The 13,624-nt window shown below is 42.7% G+C and overlaps 1 protein-coding gene across 1 annotated transcript in view; it reads left to right on the top strand.

Annotated features, from left to right (window-relative positions):
• LOC148509028 (baculoviral IAP repeat-containing protein 1-like) overlaps positions 1-13,624 on the top strand; it is a 196,413-nt gene that overhangs the window by 40,095 nt on the left and 142,694 nt on the right. Inside the window, exon 6 of the mRNA XM_088443700.1 lies at positions 8,834-8,885. Within this exon, the coding sequence (XP_088299826.1) occupies positions 8,834-8,885 (52 nt within the window). The remainder of the gene's footprint in view (positions 1-8,833; positions 8,886-13,624) is intronic.

Here is a 13,624-nt window from a genome sequence, read left to right as displayed (position 1 = left end):
AGATTGCTGTCACTCACAAAATGGTGTAGCTGCTAATTCACAGAATTGTGTGCTCATTGGAATACACACATGCAGTCTATGCAACTGAGGTCTGAGCAGAACTGTGCAGATGGGATAAGAGTATGGTGGATGGGGTAGAAGACAGAGACAGAGTGGTGCGGATGGGGCAGACAGAAAGGCGTGGAGAGGGGAAGATTAAGCAGTACAGATGGGGGTGAGCCAAAGTGATGCAGATGGGTTGAGAACAGTGGTGCACATGGGGAGAGACAGAGTGGCACGGTTTGGGAAAACAGCAACATGAATGGGGAATACAGAGAGGCATGGATGCGGAAAGATAGAACAGCGCAGATGGGTAAAGACAGATTGGTGTGGATGAGGGAATACAGACTAGCACAGTGGCAGAACCCATAACTGTAGGGATTGGGGAAAACAGATTTGTGCAGCTGGGTTGGAAGACAGAGTGGTGCGGGTGGGAGGGGAAAGACAGAATGGCACAGTTGGGGGGGACAGTGGTACAGATGAAGGAAGAAAGAGTGGCAGAGATGAGGGGAAGACAGAGTGACGTGGCTGGGGGCAAGGCAGTGGTGCAGATGGAAGGAAACACAGTGGCACAAATGTAGGAAGACTCCTATAAATGTGCATATTACTCCTATAAATGTGCATATTACTCCTATAAATGTACATATTACTCTTATAAATGTGCATATTACTCCTATAAATGGGCATCTTACTCCTACAGTATACATGTACATATTACTCCTATAACTGTGCATATTGCCCCCATAAATGTGTATATTACTCATATACATGTACATATTACTCCTATAAATTTGCATATTGCCCCTATAAATGTGTATATTACGCCTATAAATGTACATATTGGCCCTCATTCAGAGCCGCACGTTAACAACAGTACGCTCGTTGCGTTCCGATGTTGACTAACCGCGCATGCGTCGGCGTTACACCGCGCATGTGCGTACGGCAGATTGCGAGCTTTTTTTCTCTCGTTCCTAAAATAGCGTACAGGAAGTGACATGTCAAATGTGATTGACAGAACAGGGCGTTTTTGGGTGTTGACGGGGGTGGAGATGAAAAAACGCAGGCGTGGCGAGGCGTTTTTGGGGCGTACATACATTAGCAGATGCGAACGTCAAATGTGTTCGGACCGTCTCATACGTCACTGAAACATCCGCTTTCCCTTCAAAATGCTCGCACAGCTTAGGGTCAGGATTACTCGACCACATTGGCGATGGCCTTCTCCTCCGTCCCGGGACTCCACGATGGTGCAGCGATTAATCGTGGCTGGTCAGTAAAGTAATTAGTGTTGGATTGAAATCCGGCTTGGTATGTGTTTGGAAAGCAGTTTATTGGGATAGCACAAAAGCGTACGCAGGTGGAAATCAGAGCTGCTAATGTCATGATTACATAATCAATTAGCGTACATTTTTGGGCTTTTATTTTGGCCACAATTTGGTGGTTATGGCCTATTTTAACAATAATGTCATCATCTTTTAATTAGCTCCCCTTTTTTTTTGTTTACTGTGGAATTTGCATCGCTATGTGTTTTTTTAAACGTTCCTTAAAGAGGCCTTTTTTTTTAAAAAAGAGGGTCAGTTTTTGCGTTTAAGGCCAGGATTAAATGTAACCCATTTGTACAATAATGTCACAATACAATGTCAGTGTTTTGTTTTTAATTTATTGTTTACACACAAACAAATTGGCATAATATTGTATTGCCTTTTTTTGTGGCCAAGATATTTGCTCAAAAAAAAAAAAAAACATAACTACTAACATAAGCGTAAATACAAAATTTAAAAACATTTCACAAGAAAGGAGAGGGAAGTTTTGACCAGAAAGGAATATGAGCCAAGCACAGAAGGAAAGTGGGAAAAGTCGCCATTGCTGTCACCGTTTTCTCGCCCGTTTGGCTGGGTGAGGGTGGGCGCCAGACCGGGTCCGGGATGCCATCGGGCTGGCCTGTCCAGAGGCAGATGTTGTGGCCTCTGGACTAGGCACAGGGCTAGGCACATTTGGAGGATTGCCTGATGTTGTGCCAGAGGTAGAGGATCTGGATGTTCCGGCAGGAAGGGAGGTCGGCTCCACCATGTGCTGGCGAACGAGCTGCTCCAGGGCATCGGCGATGCGGATGTTGGCCCTGGTATTTTCCGCCAGGGCCTGAGCAATGGTCACGTTGGCCGCAGCATTTTGCTCCAGGGCCTCAGCCACCCGTATCAGACTGGCGTCCATCCTCTGCAGAATCTCCGTATGGCAATCCGATTTAAAATTGAGTTCTGTGAGGAGGCCCACTGCCTGCGAGGGGGCACGCCCTGGTCTGGCTTCTGCAGGGTCCTCAGCCGGATGTACTGGTTCCTCCCCTGCAGAGTCAGCAGAAATTCTGCGGCCAAGGCTCCCCTCTGGAGCAGACTCATCCGCCTCTGTCTCTGTTAGGAAATTGGAGAAAAGACTCACATTAGAATCTACATATTGGCACAATAGCATTTCTGAGTTGGTGACATCACAAGACTTACCTTGGCCAACATGAGGAGCCGCAAAGTCTGGCATGTCCGTATCCATGTTGGACACGCCAAACACCTCCACAGCCTGCACACACCCCTGTGCCATCTCTTCTAAGTCTGTCAACTCCAATGACACAGGGGTGGGACCCCCACCTGTCCCCCTTGCATGCCTAGCCCTGTCGGCAAGTTTTTGTTTTAGACGATATTTGAAGTCTGCCCATCTGTGGAATGAATTTGGAACCATTATCCTTTTTTTTACAATGGGGTTTGTTTATAGGATGGGAAAGTGTTTACTTACCGCCGTTTGACATCCCGGGCTAGACGGACATAATCACCCACCCTATTGACAGCAACGGCGACCTCCTCCCACATTCTCCACTTCTGGCTTTGGCTCATATTCCTGGCTGCCTGGGGCAGGATGTCAACGCACTTCTGGATCAAAACCTCCATCTCCTTGCTTGTGAAATGTGGCTGCCTTTTTTTTTTTGCAGCTTTGGCGGGTTGACTGGGGCCAGCAGTCTCTTCCATGTCATCCTCCTCAACTATTTGGGTAAATATGCAGATTTAGCCACTTCACAACTTGCACAATATTATGTTTTAAAATACTCATTGACACAAAATGCATGAAGGCCTTACCGCCGCAATTTTGACCATTGTTTCCCTGGTTTGAAGCCATGTCTCTGCTTCCAGCATGAAATCATCCAGAAATTCTATGTGATTTCGTGACGTATTTATACATGCGTCGTTAGTTTGCGGCCGCATCATTGATTGTGCGTCCCTATGATTCATCCTTAATTTGTGCGGGAAAATAAACACTATTTATGGCTTGGTGTGTGTGGATTCGAGGTGGGGTTGTTGGAGTGTTGTCGGTTAAGTGGTTTGGATTTGGTTGGTTGGTTGCGTTTGGAGGATTTTGGAGAGTTGTTTTTTTGTTTGTTTTTGCTACATTTCTTTGGTTTTTCCGTTCGCATTTTTTTCATTTTTTCAACATCCTTTCCTGATTTGGTAAGTTTTGTGCATTCAAATTTGTGGCCAATTGGTGTATTCTTCTGTTTTGTGGTTAGTTAATTTGTTTAACACTCATTTCATCTTTTTTAGTTTTTTTTTGTTTTCGGACCCAAAGAAGTTTTTTGAGGACATCTTATATATTCGAGTTGGGTAAGTCCATTTTTTGTCTTGCATTTGCGAATGAATTACGGCATTTTTGACTGTTGGTGTAGCGCCTTGCATTTGCGAATGAATTACCGCATTTTTGACTGTTGGTGTAGTGACTTGCATTTGCGAATAATTTACCGCATTTTTGACTGTTGGTGTAGTGACTTGCATTTGCGAATAATTTACCGCATTTTTGACTGTTGGTGTAGTGACTTGCATTTGCGAATAATTTACCGCATTTTTGACTGTTGGTGTAGTGACTTGCATTTGCGAATAATTTACCGCATTTTTGACTGTTGGTGTAGTGACTTGCATTTGCGAATAATTTACCGCATTTTTGACGGCTTATTCATCATATAATCCAGTTTTGCTTTTCCCTTTTCCATTTTTTGGGTCCATTTGAACCCTATTTGACGTACGGTGTGCAATGTAGTTTTCATCGATGGCCAAATGTGTTTTTCCACTATTTTCTGTGTTGGCTTGCAACAATTTTTAAACAAAAAAAACACCCTCTAAATTTTTGAAGTCTCATTGTTGCCTTTTTTACAGTTTATACGTATCATGACAATACCCCGGCATGTAAGCAGCTATGGATGGTATCAGAAAGCTAAGTTGTTTTTTCTTACTTTTGGGGTGGGTCAAAAGCCTTACATTGTAAACTTTGAATTTCAGGTAGATCTGGGGCGAATTGTTCTGGCCCTGCTCCCGGAAGACGACCAACCTCAAACTCGTCCCAGGCGTAGGCATCGTAGGCATGCAAGGCCCCAGATATTTCGAACACGTGTCACCCTTTTTGGAATGCCCGATGATGAGGTTTTAAGACGCTACCGTCTACCTCCCAAAATCATCATAGACACTCTCTCATTAATAGAAAGTGATCTTGAGCGGCAAATTGACAGTCCAACAGCAATACCACCACTGACGCAATTTATGGCGGTGTTACATTTCTGTGCCTCAGGATCGTTTCAAACAACGGTGGGAATAGTGGCGGGCATCTCCCAATCCTCCTTTTCCCGGATCCTGAGGGCAGTGATGGAGGCACTTTTCAAGCAACTCCATCATTTTATTAAAATGCCTTTGGATATGGGTGCCCTTAGTGTGGCCAAGGCCAATTTTTACCAAATAGCTGGCTTCCCACACATCATAGGGGTTGTGGATGGTACTCACATACCACTTCAGCCTCCAGCACGGCTGGAGGCAATATTTAGAAACAGGAAACACTATCACTCCCTGAATGTAATGGTGGTATGTGATGCCTCCCTCCAGATCCTGTCCCTGAATGCTAAATTACCAGGAAGTGCACATGACTCCTTCGTCATCCGGCAATCAGGGATATGGCAGAAATTAACCAACCTACAAGCTGGTGATGCGTGGCTTCTGGGTAAGTGGAGACCTTTAGTACATAACAATGTTAAGCTTGATACACAGTGTTCCTGATGTGGTCTATTTTTGTTCACAGGAGACAGTGGATACCCTTGCATGTCCTGGCTGCTCACTCCTTATTTGGCTCCCACACCAGGGCCACAAAGTGCGTATAATTCCGCACTTACAGCCACCAGGCAAGTGGTGGAGCGCTGTATCGGCCTTTTAAAAGGCCGATTCAGATGCCTCCACCGCTCTGGTGGCGAGCTCATGTATGTGCCGGATATGGTGTCTAAAATTGTGGTCCTGTGTGGGATATTTCACAACATTGCCATAAGGAGTGGTGTCCCAATGCAGCCAGAGGATGCCTTACCTGAGGATGGCCCCCCCGAGGTTGGTCGAAGGTCAGTATGTGGGGGGGCCATACGCGATGATGTGGTGGCCAGATTTTTTAGGTAAGTTTGTTCAAAACTCCAGTGTTTATACCTAATGTGTTTGTTTTTTTTTGCAAACATCTAATTTTTTTTTAATTTTCTCACCATCTTCTGTTTGTTCACATAATCTTTGGCACTCCAACGCTCACTACTTCCTGCTACCCTTACCAAACCTGGATCTGGTCCTTTTGGGCATATATTCTGGAACCCATATCGCAACGCCATGTTTGTGGAATCATGTTGGCATGGTCCTTCGTCAACCAGTTCTTGATTTTGTGTTTTTATTTATTTTTTTCTTGGTATGTGTTGTATTTGAATTTATCACTGTGTATTTTTTTTGGGAGTGACCACTTTGTTTTCTCTGTTATGTGGTGAATAAATGTTTGAAGAGTGAAATGGTCTTCCTTTTTTGGGACGTTACCAGCAAGTGTAACCAGGTTAACACAAGTTACATTTGACTAAGGGGTAAACCAGTACTGACGCCAGTTGAGCAAAACTGAAATATGTTTTCAGCTTTCCAATCCACACCAAAAGGAAGCCTGGCCCAACCTTGGGATTTGTAAGATTGGCCTAAGCAGCTTGCGCACCAAGTAGGAACCTGGAAAATGTAGAAATCTGAAATTGACACTACACCCAAAAAGGGAAATTACATTGTTACTGTTATGTGTTTCTGGTGTCTGTTTGACATACAAAGACAAAACACAATCTAACTTTTAAAAAAGGGAAATCCTTGCAGGAACTTATGTCAGGCTAAACTATCTTGGTTTTGGTTTTTAAAAATGAGCCACAACGTATATTTGTCTTTAAAAATGTATTTGGCAAATACAACAAAAAAAAAAAAACTAATGCCGAAGGAGGCCAGACAGCCGGTCGAGGGCCACCAGAAGGCCGATTACATGGTGGCGCATCTGCCCCACAACATCCGCCACCTCTTGCCGACGCCTCTGTTCCTCTGTGGGTGAGAAAAGTGTGTGGGTTAATACAACAATAGGGACTCCACAGAAAAACATTAAAAAAAAAAGAAATCACTCCTAAACCCAAAAACATAAATAAAAAGGGTGGGCTGGCAAAAATACAAGGCCTAGGTACAAATTCCCACAGGTATGATATGTGTATGCTTAAATCACCAGGAAGAGGTAAAGGCAAACCTTCACAATCAACAAAAGTCAAGCCACAAAAACACGAAGAAAGGCACGACACATGATTACATACAAACAGTTTGTGCTTTAAAAAAAAATAATAAAAAACATACCGGGAAACAAATCGGGAGCTCCGGCAAAACCTCCATGATCCTCCTCGGAGGATCCGTCATTCCCCAAAGAATGGGGCGGAGTTATGCTGGACTCCGGGGAGGGGGTAATTGGAAGAGGGGTGGGTGGAGGAGAGGGGGAAGTGGGACGGAGGGGAAGGAGGCCCGACATTTCCGGGAGAGGGTCTGTGAAGGATGGGGAGGAGTGGGGAATAGGCGAAAGATTTGGGGTGGAGTGTTGGCTGGGGGTTGGGGAGAGTGGGCGGGAACGCCGACGTTGAAGGCGGAGTCTTGGCTGTCCCCCTAAAATATGTCAAATAAATTGCGTTTAGTTTATGGACAAATCCGGGCAAACAAACAAAATAAAAAAAAGAAAAAAGAAATAAAACCAAAAAAAATAGCAGTAGAATTAAAAATTCATAAAAAGAGGGAAAACATGCAGACGCAGATATGAGTACAAATAATAAATAGAACAGACAGGAAAACATGCAGACGCAGATATGAGTACAAATAATAAATAGAACAGACAGGAAAACATGCAGACGCAGATATGAGTACAAATAATAAATAGAACAGACAGGAAAACATGCAGACGCAGATATGAGTACAAATAATAAATAGAACAGACAGGAAAACATGCACACGCAGTTTGCCCCACAAACACAAACATTAAAACCACAATACATAACACTTACTTGCCAGGATCTGCATGCGAAAGCATGCCAGCAAGCGGGGCGTTCGCCGTTGCAGGTCGGACCACCTGCGCTCCAGCTGCCCGATGTTGCGGCGTGATCCGAAGGACCGCAGGCGGGACCGTACCTCCGCATACGCGGAGCGCTTCTGCCGGTTGGTCATGGGTTCTGGCTGGCTGGTGATCCGGCGATCCATGACCTCCGTAAGCACCAGCAGCTCACGCCTGGTGAATGCGGAGGCTCTCATGATGGCAATGGTGTTTTTCTTAAAAATCATTTTTGATAAAGTGTGTAAAAATTTTCTGATTGGCTAATGTATTTTGGAAATTAACAGGAGCAATTTTATTGGTTAGTGTATGAGTCATGTGTTCGACAGGGCCAGAAATCTCTGGAGAGTTAGGATAGGCTTGATGCAGTGACATGCGTAAGCAAATTTAAATAAAGAAATGAACCCAGGGAAATATGCGGGGATACACAGCAATAGTACAATTGTTTAATTGTGGTTCACATGTTTTTTAAACAATAAAAGCGAATGTTTCATCCGTACGTATTCTGCGGGTAAACACAAACACAGACAAGAGTAAAGTTTCTTGCATTGTGTTGAAAAAAAACAAACAATTAAGCTAATTGATACATTGATTGGCATGATACGATTGATGGAGGTAGGCAGAATAAAGGAGCAGGTAATCGACATCTGACAAGGCCACTTCCTGTTTATACTTGTGCGTGCGTTCCTTTCAAGCCATTTCGGGGATGTACGCTCGCTATTTCGTACGCTCGTTAGTTAGAGGAGGGGTCGTCAGAGTTTAGGGAGGAATTTTAGATGCGAACGAAAATACGAGCGAGCCATTGAATTTAAATATTTTTGTACGTACGCCTAACGTACGTGCGCCCGCTTGCGTGCGGCTCTGAATGAGGGCCATTATTCCTATAAATGTGCATTTTACTCCTATACATGTACATATTACTCTTATACATGTACATATTACTCCTATACATGTACATATTACTCCTATAAATGTGCATATTACTCCTATAAATGTACATATTACTCCTATAAATGTGCATATTATTCCTATAAATGTGCATTTTACTCCTATACATGTACATATTACTCCTATAAATGTGCATATTACTCCTATAAATGTACATATTACTCCTATAAATGTGCATATTACTCGTATAAATGTACATATTACTCCTATACATGTACATATTACTCCTATACATGTGCATATTACTACAATAAATGTGCATATTACTCCTATAAATGTACATATTACTCCTATAACAGGGCGCTATATGGCGTATTGAAACTCGGTGTATGAGGACACATCTGTATTTTTTCAACTTTTTTATGATTCTACTGTATTACATTTCAATGCGTCCAAAAATATTGTGATTAATATATACCTTTTATTCTAGGGAAAACATTTCTTTTCTGCTGCTGGTGATCAGAATCTCCCCACTGAACCAAGTAAGTGCTTATAGTAATTTATACCAAATGTATAAATAGTAGATGCAGGCCTGGGACCACATTTTTTGGCCACTGTTACTGTTCTGCCCTCTCTGTACCCTGCTGACCAATACCCCCCCAACCACCACTAGCAAGCCTCAACATTTACAATGTCTCATCTTTATAATAGAAATTAATTTACTCCCCCGACACAAATACATACCCATAATTATACAATATATATGTCGAAATGTAATCATCCCATGGGAATATGAGGCAAAATATTTCTAAAGGTGCGTATACACTGTACAATCAGTCAGCGATAACGATATCGCTCACTGATCGACCTGCACCTTCCCGGGGTGCTGGATGATTGTTATTATTCATCCAGCACACCACCATGCCACCAAACGATGATATCGACCAGGTTGGCCTGCATGCACGGCCGATGGACGATATCGATATCGTCCATACGTGCCCATTCATCGCAGGTTGTTGGTGGGTTGGAAGGGACCAAAAAATGCACGATATGAACGATAATGAAATTATGGATATCGTTAATATCGTACATTTTAATCGTACCGTGTGTATGCAGCATAAGTTGATTTATGAAGTAACAGATACATATTATTGTACTGTAATTTGAGTTCAATGAAATATTGCTTATTTCAGCATTGCAGAATTTATTTATTAACACGTATGTATACATGGATTTTTTTTCACTACTGCTTTAGTATTTTTCTCTGTTATAAAAATTATTATTTTAATGACTAAGTCGAAATCACTTCCTCATTAATATGTTTTCTACATGTCAAATGTGTCTAAAAAAAATAGGATTAAAATAAAATAAAGTATATTCTGCAAAATGATATGTAGGCAAAATACCCTTAATAACTTCCAACACAAACAATAGTGCACAATAACAGCAGGCATTTTAGGACCAATATATAATACAGGGAGCATCCCAGAGACTGATATACAATACACAGAACATTCCAGAGGCTGCAATGCAGTACATAGAACATTCCAGAGGCTGCTATGCAGTGCATAGAATATTCCAGAGATTGATTTACAATACAGAGATAATTTCAGATAGCTATATACAATACAGAGAGCATTCCACAGACTGCCATACATTTCAGAAATTATTCTACAGACCGTCATACAATAGAGAGAGCATCAAACCTAACCTCCCCCCTCCTGGTGTCTAAACCTAACCTGCCCCCCACACCCTAAACCTAATCCTCCCATCTTAGTGCCTAACCTTAACCCTCCCCCTAGTGCATAACCCTCCCCCTATCTCTGCAACTTAACTTTCCAGATGCCAGCACCAGGATTCTGACAGGTGTCAGGATTCTGGTACAGGTATTCTATGCGCCGGCATCCTGACTGTTGGGATACTGAGTGTATCCCTCCTATACAAAGAGTATTCAATTGAAGTCTCTACACACGGTACACATCTATAGTGATAAACACGGGAAGTAGTTATATTGCAAGCGGACAGAATGCCGGAGGTCGATATACCGATGCCCGAATCTCGCCGCCCGGCAAATTACTGACGCCACAACCCACTTAGGGATCAGGATACTGGCATCAGATCCCGACAGCTGGCATCCCGATCCTAAAATGGCAGAGCCAGGTAAGTCTTAGACTCGGAGTGGATGGTTAGGTTTATCCACCCCCGGGGGGACTTAGGGTTTGGGTCAGGTTGCAGGAAGGGGTGGTTAGGGTTAGACACCATTGGGGGGAGGTCAGGGTTAGCCACCCCCCGGGAGGGTTAGGTTAAGGGTGTGGGAAGTAGGGGTTAGGGATAGGCACCACTGGGGTTAGACCGCCATCAGGATTCTGACTGTTCAGACTGCCACTGCCAGGATTTGAACCCGGCAGCTACAGAGCCACCGGTATTTCATACCCATCCCGATAGACACACCTAAACACAACTTAAACAGGTACCAAAATTAAATATATATATGTGTATATGTAAACTGTACCAAAATACGATACCACAGAAAACCAGCACTCCAAAAACATGATGCCAAAAAACATATTTATAAACAATGCATGTTTCACAATGTCGACTCCAGTAAAGTTATTCAGTCACAAATCAAAAAAGTGCATTGTGCCAAGCATAGCAGCAAGAAAAGGGATACTTGCGAACTGCCAAAGTCTGGAGTCAATGCGACAGTACATAGGGCCTGATTCAGAGCTGCTCGCTGTTTGCGAGCGCTCGCTCTGAATCAGGGCGGGGTTTTTAATTTTATTATTTTTCTCCTGGCTTCTCGCTAAGCTGTGGCAGCCCACCCACAGCTTGTGCGAGCAGGCTGGAGATGGTCGCGATTATCGCGACCATCGGGCTTGCGAGGAGACCCTGAGGTAGGGTCTCAGCTCTCGCAAGCCCAAGTGTACTGCCTGCTTTAATAGAGCAGGAAGTCCACTACTGACATCACAAGTGATGTCAGTAGGGCCGCCCACAAATGCCAGGCGTTCCTAAGGGAACGACTGAATTTGTGCAGCCACCCCCCCTCCCCATCTACAAAATGGGGTGAGCTGTCAATCAACATCGACAGCCGCCCAATCTTGTAGTGCGATCCGTAGCGACAAAGCTGCCATTGCTAGATGGGTCTCGTGCATGCGCATGCTGGAGGCGGCGCATGCACAGAGGGGGACCATCGACCCACTTGCGAGCGCTCTGCACTTGCGAGCGGGTCTGGATCAGCCCCATAGTGTCAGAACAGCCCGAAGGCCGTTTCGGTGCTAACCAGCACCTTCATCACGGGGAATTTGTAGGGAATGGTGCATGATTTTAAATCAGTGCTCATTTGACTTAATGGTTTTAGCTATTCAACAGGTCAATGCTGATATAGCTATATTAGAGAAAGAAATGAAGTCAAGTGAAGTTGCAGGTTTACAGGTCGATTTATATAAGTTTGAAAGACAGCTAAAATTGAAGCATTATTCTGGATCTAAAAGAGAGGTGAAAAAACAGGTTAATACCTTTAGACCTAAAAGTACATTTACACCTATATTTTAATAACAACTTAATTGACACCTTTATACAGTTGGTTAAGAGAGACACCATTCCCTGTTTAAAAAATAAAAAAAACTCCTATTCCAATCTTACACATGAACAAGTCGAAGCTGTTAAGAGTTTAAAAAATGATCAACACGTAATCCGCCCCACCGATAAAGACAGGGGTGTTGTGATTTTGGACAAAATTGCTTACATTAATGAAATCAATAGACAACTATCTGATGTTCAATTTTATCAAAAATTGTCATACGATCCCACTACAGAATATAAAAAAGAAATTGATAAAATAATACAATTGGGATTGAATAATTCATGGATTGATGAGTCAACAGCACAATTCTTAACCCAAACACATCCGATTGATCCATGTATTTATATACCAACAAAAATATACAAAACTCTGACATAAGGAGCCCCTAGAGGAGAGGATTATGCAAACACTTTCCCAGTATGTGGACTTTTTATTACAACCAGTGGTCCAGAATACTAAATATTATTTAAAGGATACTACCATTTTTTAAATAAATTAAAGGCACTTGCACCACCTACAAGTGACCACATTCTGGTTACTTTGGATATAGTTAATCTATACACAAGTATTCCACATTCAATGGGTATGGATGCTGGTTACCATTAGCAGACATTATGTTGGACCACCAGTTTTTTGCAATGCCGTGGTACTGCAATGGGGGTCTAATATGGCCCCTTCATATGCTAACCTATTCATGCATGTTTTTGAGGAGTTAAATATCATGCTTCATCCATTGGCTATTGCTTTATATGTGCGATACATAGATGACGTGTTTTTGATATGGACAGGTGGACAAGAACAATTATTAAGTTTCTTTGGTGAGCTAAACAACATCAGTGCAGAAATTAAATTTACATAGAATTTTAGTGATAAAATGATTAGCTATTTGGACATTTTGGTCGATATTTCTACAGGTACCTATGTTTCTACTGTTTATACCAAAATGACTGACGGGAACACCCTGCTGGCAGCTGACAGTTTTCACCCTGCTCCACTCAAGAGAGGGTTGCCGTATTCACAAATGGTACTTGTTACCAGAATCACTTCAGACCATACCACTTTACCAAAAGCATTGCTTGACATGGGCAAAAAATTTCTGCAATGGGGATATGAAAGAAAAGACATTGACGAGGCCATGAACAAGTGTTTAATGATGGACAGAGATGAGTTACTAGTGGAGCGTGAAAAGGACACAGTGGCTGAACTTTTCATTTTTTCATCCACTTTTTCAATTGGGTCACAAATCATTAAACGTTCATTCAAAAAGCATTGCCATATAATCCAAATGGACCCAGTTTTGGGTAAATTGAGCCATGAACCTCCTTTATTCTGTTTTAAGCAAAGTAATAACATCAAGGATAAGATCATGTCTTCCAATATTGGATCACGTACACAAAAGAACTGGTTATCCTCATCCGCTAGGTCATTTCGTAGCACAGGGTGCATAAATTGTCGTTTTATGATGACAGGAGACGAGTTTCATGATCCATCATCTAACCGGTCTTTTAAAATCAGACATCGGCTGAACTGCGAGAGCAGATATGTGATATATGCTATTATTTGTCCTTGTAAATGGCTCTACATTGGCAAAACCATCCATAGGCTAAAAGAAAGAGTAGCCTTGAACAGATCATCAATCAAAAAGGCCTTAACTATTGTGGATTCGAACACGCCTCCGACTGCAAAACACTTCATGGA

This window comes from Taudactylus pleione, unplaced genomic scaffold (genome assembly GCF_031769625.1).
Source record: "Taudactylus pleione unplaced genomic scaffold, aTauple2 ptg000333l, whole genome shotgun sequence".
Taxonomy (NCBI): domain Eukaryota; kingdom Metazoa; phylum Chordata; class Amphibia; order Anura; family Myobatrachidae; genus Taudactylus; species Taudactylus pleione.
Note: the sequence above shows the minus strand (reverse complement) of the source record. Positions and strands in the feature narration are given on the sequence as shown.